The 24,681-nt window shown below is 44.4% G+C and overlaps 1 protein-coding gene across 1 annotated transcript; it reads right to left on the reverse strand.

Moving 5' to 3' along the window:
* LOC130588847 (glucosylceramide transporter ABCA12-like) lies at positions 1-24,681 on the reverse strand. The gene is made up of 8 exons (XM_057389801.1): positions 24,210-24,681; positions 20,411-20,504; positions 8,486-8,633; positions 6,156-6,244; positions 5,010-5,119; positions 4,085-4,270; positions 3,071-3,249; positions 1-163 (listed from the first exon to the last, which is right to left on the reverse strand). Exons 1-8 carry the CDS (start codon positions 24,276-24,278, stop codon positions 1-3), a joined length of 1,038 nt encoding a protein of 345 aa, XP_057245784.1. The 5' UTR covers positions 24,279-24,681.

Below are 24,681 nucleotides of genomic sequence, written 5' to 3' on the forward strand. Positions count from 1 at the left end.
TCAGCACCACAGGTTTTCAGCAGAGATATGACTCAATGGAGGTGTCTTACCTTGCTCCAAGCAGTTCAGGGAACGTGCAGAATCTGTAGCCCCATTCTGAGCAGTTTTGAATCTATCATCACTCACATGAGAGGCAGAGACATCCTGAGCTGCCTGCACAACACTAAAGGAGGGGAGGGGGGCCAAAGAAAGAAAAACAAATTGTGGTTACCAGCTTATGAGAAGAAATGAAACAAATGTTCTAATAGGAAACAGCTGGAGTACTGCCTATCATTCTTAAAATGTCTGACAGATAAGACATCGCCCCTATTTTTAATTATTTGTTTGATCATGCACAAAATAAAAACACCAGGGSCTTTGATGGGAAAGCCATGGTGGTATATTAGCACAAACACACATGTGGCACTCATTAGATGCACTTATTCAGGGAGTTATGGAAAATGTACAGGCCACTTAAATCCTGCCAGCAGGTCTCAGAAAACACCCAGGTGACACACCAGCCATGGAACTCACTGCTGCAGGGGAATTTCCTCCTAAAAAAAAACAAGAATCAAGGAGACAAGGCTCCAGGGAGAGCAGGGATCCCGAGGGGAAAAACATCTGCAGAAGGAAGAAGCAATCACAAACTGTTGCCATTTCCAATTCTTCTTTCCTCTTTTACGCTGTAATAGCTGGCTGACAGGGAAGCAAGGAATGTTTTTCACTCTTAGGAAGGAACGAGCTGATAATCAGGCATACTGTATCACAGAGGAAGTCATTTAAAGCACTGCCTGCTCAGGTGTGCAGGTTACTGAAAACTTCACTGTTATTATTAGTCCCTTTTGCTTCTCCTGTACAAAGAGCAGCTCTTCACTGCAGGTGTGGGGTCACTGAAATGCACCATCTCTCTCTCACCTGCCTGAAGTTCTGCAGGTGATACACAAAGAACCTGGCTGTGCTGATCTCCGTGGCATGAATAAATACATACTGATCTGTGGCACCAGACTGCTGCTGAGAACAGAGCACCAGGATCTCTTCCCTCCTAATTTAACATAATGTCTCCATGCAGGTTTTGTGGGCTTGGTGCTCATCATTCTCATTCTGCAGATGTGCTTGTAAGAGTCTTAGAGGGGAAGAAGCTCACTTATAAATGCCATATTTAGCTGAGCAATGGAAGAGCCAAGGAGGAGGCAGACACAGGCTTGCCAGAAAGGGATGCATATCATGCAGATTAGAAGGCAGCAAACATGGAAACAAGCRTTGCTGCTGCCCTTTTATTTCAGTCTTGCAGGGCTTCTGCAGACTTTGCTTGTGGAGAAAAAACTCAGCTAACGTGTTTAGCTGAAAAACTATCTTAAAGCAACAAAMAGGAACATTTGTGAAATCAGTCTGCAAAATAGATTTTTGTGAGTAATAAAATTTGCTCATAAACTTTCTATAGAATTCACAACTTGGAAGTTACTGCTTTGCAGTGGTGGTGTTTATCATTTGGTTAATACAGATGTCACAATGAGAAAAAGTCCTTTTCTTCTACACTTTCCTATTTATACCACAAAAAAAAAAAATTCCCTGTACAGCACTTCTTTAGGAGTTTAGTACTGCCTGAGCAAGAGACGTGGCCAGGCTCRCTAAGATGTGCTTTTGTAAGCATCATTAAAAGTTCTATTTGTGCAATCTCTYTGCAATAACTCTTTACTCATGCATTTACAGTGCCAGATGCCAGGCATAAAAGCACTGCACAGTTCTGGTGATGAAATTCTATGTGCCTCTTTGTCGTGCCTATGATAACTTTGCCCAGCTCTGCAGCTGTAGAGCCAAGCAGAGCAGCACAGTAAATATTAATTCTCCCTGGGCACTCAAACAGGGCTGGTTCTCAGGCTGGGTTCTGAGGGCCAGTGAACGCAAACAATGCAATAATCCTGTGACTGAAACAGCAGCAGGAACAAAAAACAAAAACATTTCTGAATAAAATTACAATTCTTGCCACACTGCTACTGACTCCTTTAGGGATAAGGACATTGCAACTTACACATGGGTCTCACCATGCAGCATGGAAAATTATCTTGATATTAAATGTACAGGTTTTTAAGTGCCTTGGCAACACACCAATGATGAAAAGTGAGTCCCTCTAAGYCTCAAAGTGCAATCAAAGTGGCAAAGCTTCCACAACCTCTTTTGACATTTTTACTCAAATTTGCATGTATGCAAGATAAAAACAAAAAGCAGACTGAACACACTCAGTTTCTTGGGGTGTGCAATGCACTGTAACAACTGGACTATGCAGAGTATTTTATAGCAGGGTCACACATCAAGAAGACTTAGAACAGAGTCCCTCAATCTTGAATTTCTGGAGATCAGGGAGAGTTTAGCCCAACTACAGACCAGGAAAGAGATTTCAAGCTAAGTCCACTTTGGAAGTTTGTATTGTTCTATCTGCAAACTGCATCAAATATTTCAGTACAGTTAAATAACGCAGTTAAGCCAGCTCTGTTTTTCATATAACCATTAAGCAAGTACATAACTGGCACTTCCTTCTTCAAGTCAGATGTTAAAGGCCATGAGTTAAAAAAACAGGCTCCTTCTCTGCTTTCCTGAGACCAATCTTGAAAGATTAAACCAGCAGGAGATTAGGTAATCAATTTTAATAACCAAAATGATGGCTCTCCTACAAGTGCTAGAGGTGTTCCAAAGCAACCTGAACTTGGCTCTGAGCTTGTCTGGAAAGAAGCAGCCAGCTGCTTTCTTTGTCCAGCCAGGAGGGCCTTTCTTCCACCAAAGGCARGCCTGTGACTCACCAGCTTTTCTATCTGCACAAGGGCATAAGAGTGCCTCTAAGCAGGCTGGAAGAAAAATCAAAGAGTTTATATCAAGCTTCCATGAAAAGAATGAGATGAGAGTCACTGAAAAACAACACACTGCTCAGAGGCCACAGACACCTTTAGAGATGTATCAGTGTGGAGCTGCATCACTCCCCAAACAAACCATGCTTTTACAGTAGCATCCTTCCTTCAGGAGGAGAGGGATGCCCTCAGAGGCCAATACACAAATCCACCAAATTTCAGTGCTTCACCTGGCAKTTCCTCTATTTTACCTGCTTGGATGCTGCAGGAAATCAATTATGTCTCGCAGCCGCATGTTGTCCTGGAACACATCTGGAGCCAGCAAGAGGAGATGCCACAGKGAGGTGTCATTCTGCACTTGGGAGATGAGTGTCAGAAACGAGACCATTTCATTGACAAATGTCTCCTGGTACTGTGGGTTGTGCTGCACCTTAACAAATAAACACATAAAAATTATTTAAGAATCAGAAGAAATTACTTAATAACAAGAAGCCCTGCTGCTGGGGGGTCCTTTTATGTTTTTCAGCTGGCACTGCACCTGCATGCAAGTCTGCAAGCAATGCAYTCAAAGGACTCTCATGTCAGGCGATAACTGAGAGTGTGACTGTGCTTTACCTTCACACCCCAGGTTGTACAATAAATTCTCCGTTCAGACAAGCCCTACAATTCACAATGTCCTAAAGAGTCCAAAGACTAGGAATTGAAGAAAATGAATAACAATCCTCACCTTGGCAAAGCAAAAAAAAAAAAAAAAAATTAAAAAAAGAGAAGGTTTTACCTTTAAAGGATTAATCTGCATTAATTATATTGCTTTCCCAAAGACAAGTACTGCTTCAATCATGAATTGTTGGATCAGATGCAGAAGTCACTGGATGAAGTTATACAGCTGAGGTAATACACAATTAAATTTATTGCCTTCCCAAGGTTTAAACATTCTCATTTACACCACATCCTCATGCTGTTCTATTGAGCTGTCACCGCAGCAGGGCAAGCAAAGAGAAGAAGCAAGGCCCAGGCGTGGTAAGAACCCTCAGTGGCCATGAGCTGATGGCTGGATGATTCTTGGCTTTCTGAGCTGTGCACTCAGCTTGGAGGCCTTTGGACTAGCCCCATGCACAAGAATTAACTCAGCCTCACTGTGCACTGCATGAACTTGGGTACAGAGATGAGCAACTCCTGTCCAGGAGGGGCTGTGTTATCGCTCCCAAACACTGCCCGATGTGTGAACTGCTACAGCCCCCAGCTGCAGTACCCAGGGCACTCACCTGGGACAGCTGGCTCCTGAACTCCTGGGCAAAAGACCCCAGAAGTGATGAGTGAGTGAAGCAGAAGGTGTGGTGGATATTGGCTGCCATGCTCCCTCCTGTGGCACCGGGATGTGCCACRTACCGCGCCAAGACCTCGCACAGGAGGACTCTGAGATTCTCTGCAGTGGAGTGTTGGGTCTGGTTCTGAAAGAACAACAAAACATTCAGAGTAGCTGTAAAGTAAGATTGTATTTGGGATGATTTCAAATGCAGYGAGGAGGCTTTTTTTTAAGGGATAGCAGTGACAGCTATAAAGCATTGTAGTTATAAGCACTTAGACACAGACAAAATTCTACCAGCAGAAAAGTGTCACTAAAATCCCTCAAACTCCTCAAATATTATAAAGAGAAATGTGTGTATGAGTGTTTGTGGGCCTTGACACCAAAMCACAAACCCAGTGGCCATCACATTGTACCAAATTTCTGTCACAAAGGAATTGATCCTATAAATAGTCAATACCTACATAACAAATATAACAATGCCTCTTATGCCACTGCAGGACTATTGTGGGCAAATAAACATCTGAATGTCAAAGCCTGTGACACTGCATTTTTAATTTCATATGAAAGGAAATATACTGTAAACACCTTAACTCCCACAAGTTCTGAACAAAATATCCCAGGATACTGTTTGTGACTGTATTTTGTATTTCATGGCATTATGTCCCAAAGTTTGCCTGGTTTCTGCCTAGAGGATAATAAAATCACCACAAAGATTAAAAATCCACCCACAATCACTGTGTTCCCAAAATAAAGCTCATTCACATAACAGAGAAGATCTGAAAGCAATAAAAGCTGTGTGTTGGTACGTTTGAGTTTCTAATTCTTTAAATATGAGGATACATAAATGTTCACACTCAGCTATTATGCAAACACAGACTTACCTTCCCAAAATTGAGGATCTTGTTGAACATGTTSATGCTGGAGGTCAAGTTGGATGGTGATGAAATATTCTGAAGGCTTTTTTCTCCATGAGATACCGAATCCCCAAATGCTGMAATAACAATTTGAAACACTTTTTTYTACTTATGTATTTTAAAACCTCTTTGCTACATAAAACCTTGACACAGGACAGCTGCCTACAGCTTTGGGTGCACGATCATTATTAATCTGTTTCCAAAGGAACAGCCAATGGCATCCTGAAAGTACTTTTGGATTTTTTTTCTGATATAATTAAATTCTGGGTGACACTGTAACTTGTTACATGAGGCCACAACCTATAATTTTTTACATTTTTTTAAAAATAAAATGCAGAACTGAGTTCCTCCCTGACCATCAACAGCAGTCAATAGTTCCCATAACTGTTCATTGATTTACYTCCCCCACCCCACACCTCTGCACTTGGTCCCTTTTGCATTCTGCCTTTTTCTGTCTGTGCACCACAGAGGGTGCTGGCAGGAATGCTAATTGCAACAGTGAATGGCTGGAGCAGAACAGGCAAATGCAAATCTGTAATCATTCAATTCATCGTGAGCTCCCTGCAGAAAGGACTATCCATCATGAGGGCTTGCAGATTGTACTAGCCATTACCATCAATAAATAATAATTGTAATGATTTTATGGAAACTTTCAGTCTGAAAGTTCCTTCAGGAAAGAGAATCACATCATCAGAGGAGAACATCATCAACAATAAATATCCTCTCTGGCACAGAAGACAACTTATTTGCTGGGTAACCATGGATAAAACACATTTGAAAAAAAATCAGAAGGTGTTTATGGAGAATTTGTGGGTAGTAAAAGGGCAATATTCCATAAATAGCCAGGTCTCTAATTAATGTCCAATCAATCTATGATCTTGCATTGCTCCTGTGAAGCACAACCATTTAATCCTGGTTTTTTGGCTGATTTTCAAAGTCTTTTYTATGGACAGTTACTTGTACTTGCTCCCAAGAATTTACACTAACGTCATGGCCATGGTCACGTGCCTCTATGAAACACATAAATCATTTTAGCAGTGCTCTAAGAATTGCAGCTCTGTCCAATTCAAAGCCTTCAAAGAGCAGAACTYCCCAGAGAAGAGAATAACCTACCCAGTGAAGCATTTCTGCTTTCAGGAACCTCTGCACTCCATGGTGATGGCTGCTTGTCCTTGGTTACACTGGATGAGCTCTTGGGCTTGCTGGGGCAAAGAAAAAAAAAGAAAAAGGGGAAAAAAGAGATCCCTGTAACAACTCCAAGAATTTCTTATCATTAACTTACACTTTATTGCCTTAACTCAGAATGTGTCTATGGCTGGATTTCATGGCAGGTGTGTTGAAATCCAGGTTATGCAAAAGCATGGTTCCTTCTGGAGGCCTGGCACATAACTTGGGAAAGCAAAAGTACAGAACTCCGTGGCTATAAAGTGCACACCAAGAAATCCTTCCAGACAACAGGATCTTAATTCATCCTTCCCAAACATTTCACTAGARGACAAAAGGGTGGAAGAAGTCCATGTTGAGCCTGGTTTTTGGACTCAGTTCCCTTTTATTAAGGGAAATCTCAAGCAACCACACCTTGCACACCTTGGTAAATGTCTCTAAGGAATAGAATCAAAGGTGAGAGCCTTGCCCATTTTCTCTGCTGACCACTGGTTATACACAGTTTTAGGGCAAGTTATAAAAAAGTTTAGTAAGAGCTTCAGTGATTTGCACAATGGGAGAGGAGACAAGCCTGGATTAGMTGAATATTACAAAATAATATATCCAGGTAGTGAAGGGCCACAGCTCAAACAGCTTTGTGACAAATTCACCCATGGGGATCCTGCTCCTGAGGCAGAGCTGCACCTATTCATCTGGAGCTTTCCCCTTCCCAAGAAATCTTTTCCTGAGGTTTTAGACTCTGCCAAATTCTGCTAGTTTTGCTGCAGCTACTTCACAGTTGGTATTTCTCCTAAGGCTGACACTGATCATGCAAGGGTAGGTATGGCCACAGAGCTGTAATGATACTTCACACAGACCACTTCGAGCATCAAGTGATCAAGAYGCTTGTTAATGAGTCATGTTCTTGATCTAAAATTTGGCCAAATCCTTTCATTTTCATTTGGCAGGAAAAACTACTTACTTCCTAAACAGCTTTTCAGAAACCAAAAACAGAAAGCAAGGAGGATTTRCAGCTATTGAAACCCATGGAAGATCTCCAGCTTTGGCACTAGAAGCTCCCATTTCTTCCTTTCAATATCCCTAATGAACCATTGTTTAACATGGCCAGGGAAAAACAATGGTGCTGAGGAAAGAAGCTGTGAATCCAGGCATCCAATCTCCATGTGGCTATGCCTTCCCTCTTCTCTTCTGCTGCACGACCTTGAATTTGATTAGGATTCACCTTGTGCAATCTCAGCCATCCTTAGTCACCCTTCCCACCCATGGAGAGATTCTCACCACTGACTTGGCCTGGGAAATGACACGCCCTCTGCACTAAGGAGGATCCTTAAGGAGCCACCAACCCCATCCTGCCTGATGTGCTCTCTGGTGGGGAGAGAGCATTTTAGTTCTTCAGACTCAAGCTCTGGCCAAGAGGGATTTTGAGGCTCTGACATAACCACTACAGAGCAGCCTGTCACTTGAAAGCAAAGATGAGCAACCAGGGCCATTGTGAGGTGCCCAGATTTTCAGCCTCAGCATGGCTTGTTCCCCAGGGGTGTGTCAGAACTGGGCAGCCAAGATGTAGAAACCACCCTGGCTGGCATGCCTCAAAGCAAAAGCTACTTGGCTTCAATTGGAACATCAGGAAACTGAAATGCCCCCACTGAACATTCCCATTTCAGCAAACTGATGTTCCAACAAAACATGCCCAGCCAGCTCCATGCTGCAAATCTCTGTGCTTGTGTGGGCAAAAATTGTTTCAGCATTTTCACCTGTTTCTCAACACGTTTGATGGCCTGCAGAGAGGACACTTGTTCTGGCTGGCACCTGGAGGACCTGCTCAAAGAGCACTTGCTCCAGAATGAACATCCAAACTTTCAGCCAAAGCATCCTCAACTGATCCTCCTCAGTGCCAGGTCAGCACTCTGGGCTGCTGTGAGGGCAGGTCTTACCACTGATCTGACCCACAGGAATGCAAAAAAAAGAGCTCCTTTGCTTTGATCTGAGTGAGCTGAAGTGTTTTACTCAGGGAGCAAAATTCTGTTCAGCAGAAGATTCAAGCCTGAATCARTGGGCACATTCCTGAGAGCTGGCCCTAATGTGATTATTTGTGAAGTGTCCATGTTGCAGCTGACATCCTCATTTCTAGATGTCAGGTATTGTTTTAACAGGCAGCTGAGGTGTATCTGCTGTGGACAAACTCGTGCATACATGGAGATGCGCATGGATGCTCCCTCCCCTCAAAACAGGCTTTGTTTTACAGCTTCTAACACCTGGAAATATTCAGATTCTCTTACAGTCTGAGGGATGAGATTTCATTAAGTCTTGGCAGCAGATCTTCTGGTGTGTATGGTGTGCCCTTACACCTGGCATCGGAATCACACAGCACCGTTTGCAGGAACGGGAAGAAGCCTGCGCTGGGAAGGTTTCGGGGTGCAAGATAACCTGGAGAAAGAAAGAGAAGGAAAATGCCATTATCATGATGAGGACATGCACTTTTTGGCCATATGTTTCCATCAGGATGTGTCGTTTTCCCTTCCTAAACCACAGGGTGGATTCTCAGTTTCACTGAGGCTCTTTTACTCTACCCTGGCAGCAGCATCTGCCAAATCCCACTAGAAGCACCTCCTCAGAACTACAAAACCATCACAGGCTATTTAATCATAGAATCATAGAATGGTTTGGCTTGGAAGAAACTTTAAAAGTGGTCCTGTGCCTGCCATGGGCAGGGACACCTTCCACCAGACTCAGCTGTTCAGGGTCCCAGTTAAGAGGAAAGAGCCCAGCTATTTGTTTGTAAGGCACCTGTCAGCCCTGAAGCAACTGTGGATTTGCTCCCTTCACTCCAAAATCCAAGAAACAGGCAAGAAATCATCAAAAACACYCTTGGATTAAGATATCCTAATTCTGCTTTAAAAAATACAAGAAAATAAAGAYACAAATAAAATTATTCTGGCACAAGCACAGAGTAACCTGAAGCATCCACAAATGTTGTCCAGGGCTCATTGGATTGGTTTCTATGCAACATCACAACCTTCATTTCCAAGCCAGGCTGTTAAAACAGGGCTTTGTCTCAGCTTTTACCACAGGAAGGGGCAATGGATCCAGYACCAACAAACATCCTCTGCCTTTTGTGCAGACCTGCCCTGGGCAGGCAGAGAAGCAATCCATCACCACCACCCCCCGTGTGTCCTCCCAGCTCAGAGCAGCTCCAGCACCATCTGCCTGGTGACCTGGGATGCTGGCAGCAGTGCTGAGGGATGAGATCTGCGTCCCTGTCTCCTGTTTCTCCAGACAGAGTGGACCTGAGAGATGAGACACTGGAGTATTTTATGTGCCACTTGCCCCGTGCTGCTCGCTGCCAGCCCGCAGAGTTCACGGCTGCTCTTCCTCGTGGAGACAAATGCTCCCATAAATCTTCAAACTCTTTTGCTGGATCACAGCAACRTATTATTTAAAATAATCATTTGGAAAATTACCTGGCAAAGGACATTGTATTATTTCTGCTATGGAAAGGAGCCAGATTTAGGAAAGGCCTGTGGGCAGGCTTGTGGTAATTGATTACTTTGCTCTTCGGTCTTCAAAGATGACCTGTGACTCTCACCCTGGCACAGCTTTATCTCTCACCCCTCCATCAAGGACACAACTCTGCATTTGTACATTTATTCATTACAGCAGTGGTCAGACCCCAGATGTTCTCAGWGGGCCTGGCAGTGGTAAGTGGAGTCCACGGCTGTGGATGTCCTGGATGGGGACTGGATTTTCCTGAGCTTTCCTCAGCACAGTTGGTCACTGCATTTTTGGGTCAAAACACAAGAGCTCATGGTTTAGCACAGGAGTTCTCATTGCTTTGGGCAAAATGGCAACCGGCACAGAGGACTCTGAGACCAGCAGAGGTAAAGGCACCCACTTTGGTCATGGTGTGATTCTCTTGTACCTCAGCAGAGAGTTGGAAAATTCAAGGACATGGACATCCTGACAGAGGAGAAGGCTCCCTGTTGTGGGAATCTCCCCCAAGACTCCCTGCATCCCTCAAGCCAGCTCAGGAGTTACACCCCTCCCTCTGTCTCTCAGGAGTTACACAGCTGGCTGAACCAGCTCCCAGAACCCACAGAGCACCAAGGGCAGAAAAAGAGCTCTCTTATCCCTGCAGGCAGAACTTCTGCTGTTGAGGCCACAGGACCGAGTATCCACCACTCTAAAGGTGTTGCAGGGTAATTCATCTGCTGCCTGTGAGGGAAACTGTAGAGCAGGGCACTTTAATCTGAAAGCATCCTTGTGYGGATATCCCTGCTGTGACTGTGGTGTTTGCCCTTTGGGATCACCAATTACAGCCCTGCACAGCATCTTGCACACACAGACATTTTCCTCTCATCTTCCTTCTGATCTCCCACACCCTCATTCCCATGCAGGGCATGACTTGCCCATCAATCCAAAAATGCACACCACAGACCTCACTGCATCGGTGTCCCTACCAAAACAAAGCTTCAAAGACCTGGGAAGCCATGAGGCCTGGGATGGAAAGSATAGCCACAGTGATGTGTAGGAGCTGTGAGGGAAATAGCTCYACCCTTCACCACCTTCCACATCGACCAAAAACCACCAGGGCCAGGAGCTAAGCTCAYGTCTCGTAGTAGACCAGGAGCAGCTGAAGCTGTGTAAGTCCTTAGGGAAAGGCTGAATGGAAAACACGATGGCTCTGGGGAGCACTGGTCTTCACCAGAGACATGTGAGATGTTTCCAAAGGTGATTAAGAGATCCTGATGAATCCAGAGCAGAGGAAGACTGCTTCTTGAGGTACAAGTCGCAATAACAAATTTTAGAATTGAACTCCAAGTGGCACACTTTGACCTAAGTGGGCAATTAAACAATCAGCTGCTCTATCACAAGTGAGGTGTTCAGCGTAAGAACATAGCAATGATATTGGCTCTTTCTTTTCTTTTGAAACAGCAGGCTCAAATATAAAGAGCCAGGAATTCGTGACCTGAAGTTTGGAAATGCTGCCACTCATGGTGGTGGCACAATGCCTGTGGAGACATCGTTGGCACTTGGTGAGGCTCTGCCAACTCGCAGCAGATGCTGAGCAGTTTGCTGGCAGCTGGATCAGCCACGGGGCCTGATCCACCCCTGAGTCACTGCAGGTGTGAACCAGGGTTACCTCACGATGCTCTTGGCACAGGAGCAGTGGCAATGCCACGGAGAACTCCTCTGGAAGAGGCCCGGGCTCTGACAGCAGTCAGGGAATTAAGGGAGTTTTTTGGAAAAGACCATGACACAGAAAAATCTGTAACATCTGGGCCAGATCCCCATTTGGTGTAAGTTAGGCCTACACTGGTTTTTAGCCCTGCATCCTGCAAAGGAAGGAATTTACAGATGCCTAGGTGAGTCACGAGATTATGGATCGCATGTCCATTCTCCCACSCTCCATCCCCTTGCTCGCGGTGAGAACTGACCCCACAGAGCCACACAGGCTGTCCTGCCCACACTGACAAATTCCCTGCTGGTCCTGTAACCACTGCACAGGCAGCCAGGGAGGAAACTGCTCCTGATTCCCTCCAGTGCTTAGGGAGACCTCCAGAACAATGTGTTCCTACCTTGGCTGAGGTTATCCWGTGACATCAGTGCACAGTGTGAGATAGGAACTGTGACAGAAGGAAAGTTGTACCTGCTCTGATTTTAAAGGACAGCTTTTCCATAGTGATGGTTTCACAGTTTGTAGCACAATACCACCACCCGTCACTTCTGCAGTATTTCTGCTGTTGGGAATCCCTTAGGCTTTCACAGGCAGCTCCTTCTCCCACTCAAATCTATGGCAATGCCATASTCAAGACCCARATTTATGATTCCACATCCCATAGTRGAGCAGATCCACAACACATGACAATTTGTTTTTCAATCTCCCCACTGCCTTTAGCTTTAAACTTCCTGATTTGCTAAAAGTGCAATTTCCCTTGGAGGGTCCCACTGCACTGCCTGTGAGTCAAGAGGGAGAGATCACCACACCCACAGCTGCCACATGTCTGAGCTGAGAGATCACCCTTTCATATTTCTGGTCAAATTGACACATCTTCAACCACAATCCAAGTCCAGATTTGTATCCTGTTTGTAAAGACTGACTTCTGGGTCTGCAACACCAGAACCCCAAGAGCGGAGGCTTTTACTGTGCCTTCTCACAGAGAGTTTTGATTTTTCCATCCCACAGAAAGGGCTCCAAAACTGAAGGAAAGACAGGCATCCCAAAGGGTAGATGAAGCCRAGGGCTCAGTGTTGCATGGGCTGGTTCTCCCTGTTCAGTAGCTTCTAACCAGGCTGGCCACATCTCARAAAATTAGGCATGCAGAACAGCAATAATAAACACAAGATACCAATGAATGCACGCATGCCACTGGAAATTCTGGCCTTTCCTCATTTGCTCTCATTCAGAATAAAACAAAGAAAATTAATTTCTCCTGTTTTTCTGAAWGTTTTTAATTCCAGCACACTTCCCTTCAACACGAGCAAAACATTTTGTTTTCTTCAGGTAAAGGTGCTTGGTATAATAACGATGAAAAATGTCAGGGTGGCTCTAAATGTCATACAAGAGGGATGAAAATGACTGTTTCACTACGGTCTCTAAGATTAATTGAAATTGACCTAAATGTTTAAACCTAAATGGACCATGTTTCACGTTGCCACATTGATTTTGCTAGTTCCATTGCACTGAGGTTCTTGACATTTGCGTTATAGCTGAGCCCAGCCATTTGCTGATCCAACCAGGAATTCAGCAGACCAGAGGCACAGCACCACGAACACGGCAGCCCCCAGCTGAGTTTTTCTCCTTTCTACCCACCCCTAGKTTAGTGTCGTATCACCACCACTCCTCAGGCAACAAAAATGTTCTCTTACCTTCAGAATTCACACACTCTGRCACTTCATATGCTGTAAGTCCTTCCAAATTCCTTCCCATAGTTCATAAAAAATCCATACAAACCTCAACTCTCCCAATGGTGAATTAGAGGAATTAATGAGCAAATGGCTTCATTAGGAAGTATTGTGTTTAATTGAAAAAGCATTCAGTCATTGCCAAATTCTACAAGGAGATGTCATAAGTGGGAGTTTTCAGCTAGGGAAAAGATGGCCAAAAAGTGGTTCGATAAAGAAATAAATAAAGTCAGGAATCCGTGATTAAAAGGGTGAGAAAATAATCACCCCTCAAAACATGGGGACAGCAAAACACAGTGACATCAGGAGGTAACAGGGCAAACAGGACCAAAATTACATTTTTGTAACAAATACCAAAATGCTGTGGAAGTTACTGCCATGGGCTAAAGCAGACATTGATTTCAAAAGAATTAGACAAATTCACGAAAAATAGATTTGTCAGCAGCACTAAATATGATCACTTTGATYCAACCCCTTCAGCTGCTGGCTGAAGGAACCTTAAACCTTTCAGGATTTTTGTAGCAGAAGGAACACTCTGTGTTCCTGCACACTCTCTTGAAATCATCCCTGAGCAGTGGGAGTATAACGCAGAACAAAAGACCCCAACCTACTTATCAGCTGTGAACCATATTTATCCCAAAGGTCACAAAAATTCTAGGGAGAATATTTCCTGGTCTGGTGACCTCCTCCCAGCTTTCTATGCTAAATGTTTAGCTGTGCTCCCTTCTAGTCTTCCTCATTGTCACACAGCATCACTTTAAACTTTATTCATTTGCTTTTTTCAACAGTTAAAAAGACAAAAGTGCCTGTTTCATATGACAGAGATCCTGTTTCCCTTCAGCCACGTGCAACTGCTCATTTCCAGCTTTGTTCACATTTATTTATCTGTAACAATTTAAGATGCCTATTTTTTTTTTGTAGAAAGCTTCATGCTAATGCCAGGACTTTGAATCTCTCTTCAAAAACTAAATCAAATCATCRAATCTATGGGATGAGATTTTTAAGTAGGATACTTTTTACATGTGAATACCCAGCTGGCCTATGCCTTACCTATTAAAAGAGAATATTTAACTGCCATGGCACTTCTATTGCTGTGACATTTCAGTGRAATTCTTTTTCTAATATCTAATCTGACCCTYCCCCAGCACAACTTAAGGCTGTTTCCTCACATCTTTTCACTTGAGACAMGGCAGAACAGACTRATCCCCAGCTCACTGAAGCCTCCTTTCCCATCTCCTGTTTTTTKAAATCAAAGCTCAGCAGGACCCCAGATACCTCCACTCAAAACCCCCCCTAAACACCCGGTGTGGCTTAGTGAGATTCAAAACCTTGCATTTTTTTATCTTAACAGCAACAGGATCCTTGTTTTCTCGCAATGTCTTCAGCTGCCTGCCTAGGACTGTGCAATCAAAGCAGCAGACACCTCACAGCCAGACTCCTCCCTCCCTCAGTGGCCTTCATGGAGGAAACATTTCATTTCATTTCATTGCCTAATTTTTCCCCTAAGCACTTCAGGCTCTGCAATAGGACCAGCCCAGAGCAGACAGCATCTACTTCCACGCTTATTAAGACCGGGCAAGCTGGTTTTGCTCGCCCACAGACCTTCCACTTCCACCCCCATATTTAATAAAAATCAGCACCTGGATCTGATCGCAYCAAGTTCATGGACTGATCAGGGAGAATGTAAAGAGCAGAGAGCATAAAAATTACAAAGGAGCTGAAGAGCAGTAGGTGTTAAGGGAGGAGAAACAACCCCCAAAACAAAGACAAGAACAAGAGGGGAGGTGGAACCTGGAACCCTTCAAAGAAGTATTGCAAACTCAGGTCAGGGTGGGGAAATGACAGAGCTTCTGCCTGCACCACGGAGCAGAGCTGAGGAGGTTGACAGTGCTATGAAGGGACACTCCACTGCCTGAAGCACAAACACACCAGGAGAAAGCASGAACTGCAGCCCTTTTCCTACAGGGCTGTTTAAAAGCAATATTTAATGCAGACAAGGCTAAGCTGGTCTTGTAAKGCAGCCAGCTTGCTCTTGTCTGTCGGAGCAGCAGGGGATACACAAACAGGACCTAAGAAGAGAGTCAGAACACTGCCCAGCAAGAAGTTGGAACCTAAAAGCTWAAATCTATATCCAGACCCTTGAAAAATACACCTGCACAAAAACTATGTTTACCAAACCAAAATCTTTCAATGCTGAGTGTCTCCAGAGCCCAGGTTTAGAATCTTCAAACAAAAGTGACCTCCCCTTCAGAAAAACAGGCATCAACAACTGCTCATTTCAATCTAAGCCAAACTGCTCAGCACCTTCAGAAAAATACTTCTGCCCTTCCAGATCCCAGTATCTGGACTGAGATGCTTCRGGAAGTCAATTAAAATTGACTGCCCCAAGGCCCTGCTTCAATGGGGAAGGAAAACACAGGTAACTCAATGATTAGCTGAATAATAATGGTAGGTGGCAACTCAGGACTTCCCATCTCCAACTCTGAGCGTCCTTCAGTCACACCCCAGAAGGAAGAAGAGTCTGTTGAAAGAAAAGGAAGTAGAGATTTATGACAAGAGAGGCGTTATAAACCATCCCAGTGCTCTCTTTAGGCCACAGGTCTCCAAGCTAAGGGGGAGATGAGGAACTGTAGGGCTGGGCACTGTGTCTGCATGCAAGGAGATCAATGGATATGTCTAGTCCAGCAAATGTGGGGTTAATTAATATAATCCATACCTCCTTCAGCTCTGCTTTAATGAAACAGAGGGTTATATGGCAGACTGCTCCCTGGTACAACAGAAGGAAACAAAACAGAGTTCACACCAAAGCTGGAAGATCTGATGAGGCATTTTGCTCATCACTGCAGATGAGCACAGGCAAAAATCAGATGTGTAGTAAAAGGGGGGAAACTGACAGAAAAGAAGGGGAGGAAAATGAAGCAATGTAAAGGAAAACAAGGAGTAGGGCTGCTCCACCACAAGCAAGTGGTGAAGTGGGCCTGAAGTGTGACGTGTGCTTGTCTGTGTGCAGAATAGGCTGAACCCTGGGGCCGGATTAYGACTTGCATAAATCCCTATGACTTATCCAATGAATGGAGTGGCCTGTGCAGCTGAGCCATTATTACAACTCCCTGTAATTAGCATGGGAACCTATTAATTTTTCCACATTACTGGCAAAAGAGATGAATCCAGGCCCCTCCAACTATGAGGCAAATTCCTATAAAGTACAGCATATTTTCAGAGATTTTTCACCTACAGGGGAGATGCCTTCTAAGGCATTGGAGATCTCTGYTCAGGGGCTTGTGCTGATTTTTCCAGCCAATTCTGGACCTGTTCAAATCCTAGCTACCCATCACAGTAATGCTGAATAGGATGTAGCTCAGAGAGAGCTTCTGTCCTGGGCCTTCCTTCTCCCAGCAGCACTGGAGCCAAGAATGAGTGCAGAGTGTATTTGCTCCTAGACCTAAACAACTGGTACTGGCCAGCAGACTACTGACCAATTATGATGATATTCCCCCAAAATATTGGCTGCAAAGAGCAGCCTCATGGAGCAGTCTGCTGCTGAGTCTCTGTCCAGTATCTCTGGGTGAATGCAGTGCACCCTTGCAGGCATCTCCACAACGCTGGGGAAATYTGTGTGGAAATTCTGAGCAGAAGTGAAGAGTAAAATGTGCTTCACTGGAAAGAGTTCTGRTAGTGAATTCCCTGTCAGAACCCGATGGATTTAAGACCAGACCCAAGAGCACAGCACAGGAGAAGTGTCTGTGAATGAGGCATGGCTTTCACTGGGAGCACCAGGGGAGCAGACCSTGGGTCTAACAGGACAGTGAGGTTTGTCCCACATCCTCCCCACAGCCCAACTGAGCAGGGTTTCTGAGGGAGTGGAGAACTAACCACACCCAAGAGAGTTCCTACCGGGAATACTGATGAGGTCGAACTGACAGGAGGGGAGAGGAGGCCAGCAGGAAAGGAAGAAAGCGGGCGGGGAGGGTGTGACAGGGTGTGACAGCGCTTGTTAAAGCAAGGAGCGTAATTGGGCTGCTCTGCAGACCGAGTGGGCTGAGCCCTGAGGGACAGATCGTATCTCGTACGCAATTCCCATACCTTGCTAAAACCTGCAGCATGGAAAGGGACTTGTGTCCCTACTCTAGAAAAAGGTGATACAGGCACAAAAGTCTGGGTGATACCATCAAACCCAGTTCACCAGCTTTCACCTCTGCAGGCTTCCAATCCAGTTTCCTGCCACAAAACACATCCCAAYGCCTCCTAGCAAAGACAAGGGCTGAAATAAAAAGGTCAAAAGTCACAGCTACAATGTGAATAGTAAGCTGGATGGGGATTTTGTTTGTAAGGYTCTGGGATCATCACAGAAACCGAGTATGCAGACAGTGAAATCTCTTTTTCATTTCTCCTGACAACAATCTCTGCTGACCTGGAAACACATCATCAAACAGAATCCCTGAATAAAGAAGAGAGATGGGTTTTTTTACCTCTTAGATATAAGATGCTTTAGTTGTGAAGAAAATTATTTATCAGACTTCAGCTCCTTGTTTTCCTCAGTTCTTAGCTCTCCTATGAGCATCTCCTGACTGGTGACATTTATCTGGCATGTCATTTCCCTCTGAAGCTCAGCCTGGCACAAGCTCCCTTTGCATTAAATGCTACACAATATAATTCAGCACAAGCAACTTGCTCCTGCAGGAAACCTTTGCCACTTGTTCACTCTTGACTGATATTTGYCAGGTAATTTCTCCCCATAATCCTTCATCTATTGAATGTGTATTAGCTGTCCTTCAGAAGAAATTACTGTCTCAAATTTGAGCTGTTTTAATTGGAAAAAAATAATAGATTTAATGATATTTCTGTGGCCAGGAATACATGAGATAAGCTTACAGACTGAGATTTTCTGTGGGGTTATCTCCAGGGCTCCAAACCTYAGCATCTGAGTAGCTTATTCCATCCCTGTGCCATTGATTCTGTGCTTCCTGACTTTAGTCTACCTGCAATAATCTCTTGACAGCAGAACTGGGAACAGCTTCTTGTCACTACTTAACGATTCTGTCTTAAGGAAGGCACTGGAACTCAGCATAAGGTGAATTTTATGAATAAAATGAATAAAATGAATAAAATGAATAAAATCCCCTCCTGTAATAGTTTTCCTAGATGTGTCCACCCCCGCCTGCTTTTCTATCAAAAAGGAAAGTTCCCAAGTGATTTATCTTTTGCTTTTCAAGCAAAAAGTTGATACATTTTTTCCAGTTGTCAAAAAAAGGAAAAAAGAGTAATTGTCAAGCAACTGTTCTTATTTAACTAGAACAGCAGCAGAAACTGGCTGTTTGATGCTCTGGTTAACATCCTTCTCTATCCCCTTGGGATTCTTRGATAGTCTTTGAACACCTGGATCACAAGAATACACCAAAACAATTATTTTCCAGCAAAATACCTCTCTTGCAAGAGAGAGTTCCTATCATCCACTTCTGAGAGAGACAGACGCCTACTCACATACTCACTGAGACTTGCACTAAAATAAAATTAATCTGCAGAAGGAAAGGGAACTCATCCAAAGATACTGCCCAATCTTCCCCTTTCCTGCAAAGCACAACTAATGGAGCTGCTTGCAGTTCCTAAAATTATTCCTGCTAATCCATTAAGGCAGAGACGTGATCATCCACAGCAAAACCACTCCGAATAAATATAGATTCAAGCTAATAACTGTGTCATATAAAAGAATAAATATTTCCCCATCCTGATTGCTCTCTTGACATCCAACTTATCCGATTTATTGGGGACAGGAAGTAAAACTGATGGGRTGGCGTGGGAGGTCTGCCATTTCCACACTTGGCAAAATCTGGGGTTTTCACAAAGTACAGCGTGTCCTGTCTTGCCTGCTCCAACTGGTTCAAGGAAATTTGGGAAGACTTGGAATATATAACATGCTTAAGAAAGTTTTTTTGCTGACAGGTGGGTTAAAAAATGATACTAACATATCAAGAACGTCCTTTTCCAATAAAGAATTCCTATGCTGCTTTCAGGAAGTGCTTGCTCTGGCTCTCCATCCCTGCCTAAAAAAGGAGGTACACGAAGCTTCCTGGGATTAGGCTGTAAATTCTCTGCAACAAGGGCTATCCTAATTGCATGTCTGATATTTGTCACAATKTGTTCCTTTCTCACACATCACAGAGGAACCAAGAGTTTCTAATCAGAAAATCACACCTGTCACTAACCAGGGCGAACATTCCCAGTCTCCAAAGGCARATCCCTCCCAATCACATCTCACACATGGGATAGCTAAAAACACTGAAAGCCAACTGCTTGTCTCCTCTGCTGCCAGGCACTGTCTCCCCTCCTCCTGCCTCAMTCTCCATGCCCCAAAACCCCAACATTGCCCATGCCAGGCCTTTGCTCCTGCCAGGTCCATGACAGCCCGATATGGCTCATCTGTGGTGGTGGCTCTGCTATCAACAGGTGTTGGAAATCTTCAAGGTCCCTTCCAAGCCAAACCATTSTATGACTCTATGATTTGATTAAACTCCAAACTAACACTGTGAAAGGTAAAAAGGCTTCCAACTGGCTAAACTCCTTGCCTGCTTTACTCTGTAACTTCTTGAATAAATGTGCCCAAGCTGGGACATGCTTTTGATGGTGCTAAGGCCTCACTAATCAGCAGAAGTACCAAGATGGACTCTTCCTGACCCAAGGAGCAAGAGAGAACCTGCTTGTCCAAACTCTCTACCCATCTGACCCCCAACAAAGAGCTGAGCTGCCCAAAGTGCTGCTATTTTTATTAGAAGGAGCTCACACACACCATCAGGTCCCAAGAGCCAAGCAAGTTACCACTCTTCAACTGAACCTTAGCAGCAAGATACTTTAATGTGCACACTTTGCCTGTGGCACACACAAGGTAAAACCTTTCATGTTGATCAATCTCATGTTTGTTACCTCACCTCCATAATCGTACCTGAAGCCTCTGCCCTCACTCCTTTTACTGAGTAAGCTCTCACCCAGATGCCCTCTTCTCCCTCAATTTATCCTGGAAATTTATATTTCTGTCTGCACAGCAGTATCTGAATAAATCTCGATGAGACAGTTCTTTAAAGTTGTTTTCTAATTATAAAGCTAATTTGGAAAAAAAAAAAGCATAAGCAGAAACAACCTCAGAGGAACACACACATTTTATTTACAGCTTGATGCATCCCAGGAAATCTCCACTGGAAACTACACGGAGCCAAATTTGTAAAAGTAACCAAACACATCAAATGAACACATCAGTCACTGAAATGAGAACTAAACTCCACAGACATAAAAACAAACCAGTTACTTACAGTTTTGCTGTGGTTCTGGAGGGAATTTGAGACGGATAATGGCCAAGATTATGAAAACAACCACGGGCCAGGAAATTAAAACAAACGACCATACCTATAAAAGAGCAATGAAAATATATCGGTTACGTTTGTCGCATTGATGTGTCCCAGAGCCTGTCTGGAATGTACAAGCAGTGCCCTAAATGAGTTATAAGGTGCATTGTAAATCACACCTGTCTTGGTATGCATACAATTAAAATCCAAGCATTATCTATTCAGGAAGAAAAACTACCAAAGATTTGAAGAGCAAATAACAAGGCTGAAAGCAGCACAAGGTTTCAGTTTGGCTGATAATTACGGGGGACAGTGTTTACCCAGCTTTGARACACTGCTATGTCACAGTAAAGGCACGCTGAGAAGCACCAACTGAAAGATAAAACAGCTGCAGTGTGAAAGGTTGGTTTCACTTTCAGTGAAATTATGGGTAAATAGGACTTTGATTAAATTATACCCCTAAATTAAAGTATTTGACAAGCCTACAGCACTTTGCCCCCAAAAACTGAGCTGTTCTTCACAACCAGTGGATCCTCATGGTAGAGCTGGAAGGAAGGATTTTCACAGTGGTCATTTATAAGACATGGAGCTCAAGCACAGTAAAGGAAGGGGTTTATGGAATTGTGCWGCCAGCCTACAGATGGCACATCTGAACACTCATCATCGAGATAAGATCCCTTATAAGAGCTTGTGACCCCAAATCCCTGGCACCTTTCCATCTCCAGACTGTAGCAGTCCATACAGATGAGCTRAGATGAATCCCAGAATGATTTTGGTTAAAGGGACCTTAAAGCTGATCCAGTTCCACCCCCTGCCATGRGCAGGGACATCTTTCCCTATCCCAGGTTGCTCCAAGCCCCATCCAACCTGGCCTTGGACACTTCCAGGTATCCWGGGGTAGCCACAGCTTCTCYGGGCAACCTGTGCCAGGGCCACCTTCATAGGGAAAGWTTTTTTCCTAATATCTCATCTAAGATGAAGAGAGATGATGCACAACTGGCCTAGTGTGTTGAAAAGCTCATGAACATTTACAGAACTCCTGTCTCTGACACAAGGGTTGAMCCTTTCAATGGATCAAGAATTAAGAAAATACAGCCTGTTAATTATCTAGAATGGTAACCCAATCTAGGGAGGGGGCACAAAATCTTAAAATACAAATGTTGGAGTTTTGTGAGCTAGGAAATTACAATTATTYCCGTAATACCCTGCTTTTGCACTAGCTGGCTAGCTGGCTCCCATGCTTACTAGATTAAGAGTTTTCCATCCATCAGTAGTTAAGCTCAAACTACTCTGTGCTACAAAATTGCTGTTCTAACTCGGTGCCAATTTTTGCAACTGCAAAGATGTCTTTCTTCAAAATAATCCYGTTTTTCATCGTTGTGGTGCTATTTTTTCCAGATCAGCACGTATTACCCAAAGCTGTTTTTCCAAAGTGATTCCAAGCCCATAACTGTGTTTTCATTTCCCATAACACTGGAACATAAAGACGAACAGACAGACAAACAAATCCTGGAGAGCAATTCCGCTTAAACATGGTTGTTCTACAGCAACTCCGTCCCTACCGTCCCTGATGAGGTAACASAGGCTTGAAAATAGGAGCAAATTCATGCCCCAAAATAGGCAAGTGACAGACATCAAACCACACAGCACCTCCCCACACACCCCTTCAGAGGGTGCTCCTATAATTTCAGCATTCAGCAACATTTTAGCTTTGACAGACAGCACTCTTCCTGCTTTTTATGTACACACTGCCAAATTGTAACAAGATCCATCATTGACACTGACATATTTTAGTAATTTTTTATATCAGATGCTTTCCCTATAATCAGTCCCCAAACACGCAGTTTAACTGTGATTAATTCTCATGCAAACGATGTTATTAATGTGTCCTCCTTGTTTAGCACCACACAGGCTAAAGCAAAAATTATGGGGTAACAGCACAGAAACTGATATTAGTCAGAAGCTGCCTAAAGGAAGGGCCAGACATCTGTCACATTCCTGGGACAATAAATGAATACTGATTGTTCCCACTCAGGAAAATCGTTGTCCCTCCCTATTTTGAGCTACAATGGTGCTTATACTCCCCACTTTCCAGACATCTCTGCCCTCACTATCTCTGTCCTTTGACTTAATTGGATTTAATAGTAGCTGGGCACATCAGTTGCAACATCACAGCATTCCCACTGTCCCAGGCATTTCTAGTGAACAAAAACAAGACAACCACCCTGGCCAAACTGCTTGCAGGTGGAACGTGTTGACTCAAATGAAATCACAACCAATCTCAATCTGGCTCTTGGGACATTAAGAGCTGTGATGCAGGTTGCATAACCCCTTAGTTGCTGGATTATTTCAGCACAAAAAGTTGTTTTAATAGCTCAGAGACTCCTTAAGATCTCTGGGTGARCATTTTCTCTCCCCCTGCTGCCTCYGTTTAAATAGTRAAGTGCAACATGCAAGAGACACCAATATCTCCAGTTCCCTTTGGCACTCAGGCCCAAATTTGCTCCCGAAAAGGTCTGAGTTTATCTCATCACACCCTCTCCAGTCAGAGCAAGCTCCCTAATTTGGAGAAASAGAGGGAAATTAAGGAGGTTTACAAGGCCTGCCATAAAATAGTCAGGACTGGCCAGATTTTTATTTTAATTGACATTTCAGTTCTACAGAGTTGATATTTCAACTCCACRGGAAACCAGAATTACAGCAAGTCAGACTGTGGTCAGCAGCACAGGTAGGGCTTAGCTGGCATTTACTCTGGGTACACAAGAGCTAAAAGAGACTCAAGCCTTCTGCATTTAACGAGGCTGTTACAATTTCTCTTGAGAAATTAGAGGTAATTTATTGGGATTCTTCTGCATCTCAGAAAAAGTGTATTTTGCAGCAGTGAAGAACACTCTAAGGTGCACAGGACATCCACAGGAGTCAGAGGAACTCCRGCACATCTCTGAATCAGGTTCCAAAACCAAGAGATAGGATAGGGTAGGCTGGAGCAGATCTCACAGAAGCACACAGCCTTTCACTTCATCCTCACATCACACCCTCCATGCACATTTGTCTTTGGTCAGCATTTCCTGCGCCTGCCAAGGCTYCTGTTTCACCAAGGCAAGTTCAAACCCCATCATGTTTGGGTTACTAGAGCACAGGTTATGGTTCAGCTCCCTGACCTGCCACGCTTCTGCTGCAAATACCACACACAGCAGTACCAAAATTGGCCTGGGACAAAACTACTCTGCCTGGCCATGCAACCTCCCAAAGGAACATTTRCCTCCCTGATGCTGCTGCAGCTCTGATCACCCTCTGGACATTGCTGCTTTATTCAGGTTCCTCTTTAGGACAGAAAGAGTGAAGTGCTTGATTTGCAGCACAGTGGACTGCACTGGAAATCTGTCCTACCTGAATCTCTCAGAGTTACTTCTTTCTTTGTCCATCCTTTACAAACAGCTCTGTGTAAAGGCACCCCCCATCACCCCCAAATCCCAGGGACTCCTTGGAGGCAATCCCACAGGGTCTGCTCACACGGGAGCAGGTACAGAACTACAGCCTTAACTCAGGTCTGCCCATGAGACTGTGTAGTTTTATTTGCACAGACATTGTCCCAAGGGAACAAGAGTGGGACTCAGTCTGCACCCACCTTCACTTCCCTGCCATTCCCCTTCCATCCCTCTTCCTCTACAAGCACCCTCCCAATCTAACACCAGTGTCCCCCTTGCTCCTCAGCTCCTGGCTTTTCCAGGTTCCCCCTCCTGCACTCCTCCATTCCCACACTCACCAGCTGCCTCTTGACGCTCAGCCAGTTCTTCCAGAGCAGGATCCTGAGGTGCTGAGAGAGCGCAGCCATYCTTGGCTCACCCAACTGAAAGTGAGGGAGCTGCGTGTTCCTCCTCCTCACGTTTAGGAGGCAAAAGTGGAGACTCTAACCCAAAAGGGCACCCAGTGTCCAATATCCAGGCCTCTGTGTTTTCCCCACAGCATAGCTCTGAAGCAGCTACTCCATCCACTTGTGGCTGCTGTACTCCCAGGAACTGTGGCTCTTGTCCTCGCAGCAATAGCTCCTAGCAAATTCAACAGGTTCTTCCTCTCCAGGCGGGCGGGCAGAGGCAGCAGCCTGCCTCCACTTGTGTTAATTACAATACCCAGCCTCTGCTGGATGCTCCCTGTCCAAGCCCTAACCGATAAAATGGATAGCATTCCAAAAAGATGCTTCTGCTTAAACAAAAGGTGATGCATGCCTCCTCCTCCCC

The sequence above is a fragment of the Malurus melanocephalus genome, unplaced genomic scaffold (assembly GCF_030028575.1).
Source record: "Malurus melanocephalus ecotype Western Australia unplaced genomic scaffold, MMel_1.1 scaffold_20, whole genome shotgun sequence".
In the NCBI taxonomy this organism is placed as follows: domain Eukaryota; kingdom Metazoa; phylum Chordata; class Aves; order Passeriformes; family Maluridae; genus Malurus; species Malurus melanocephalus.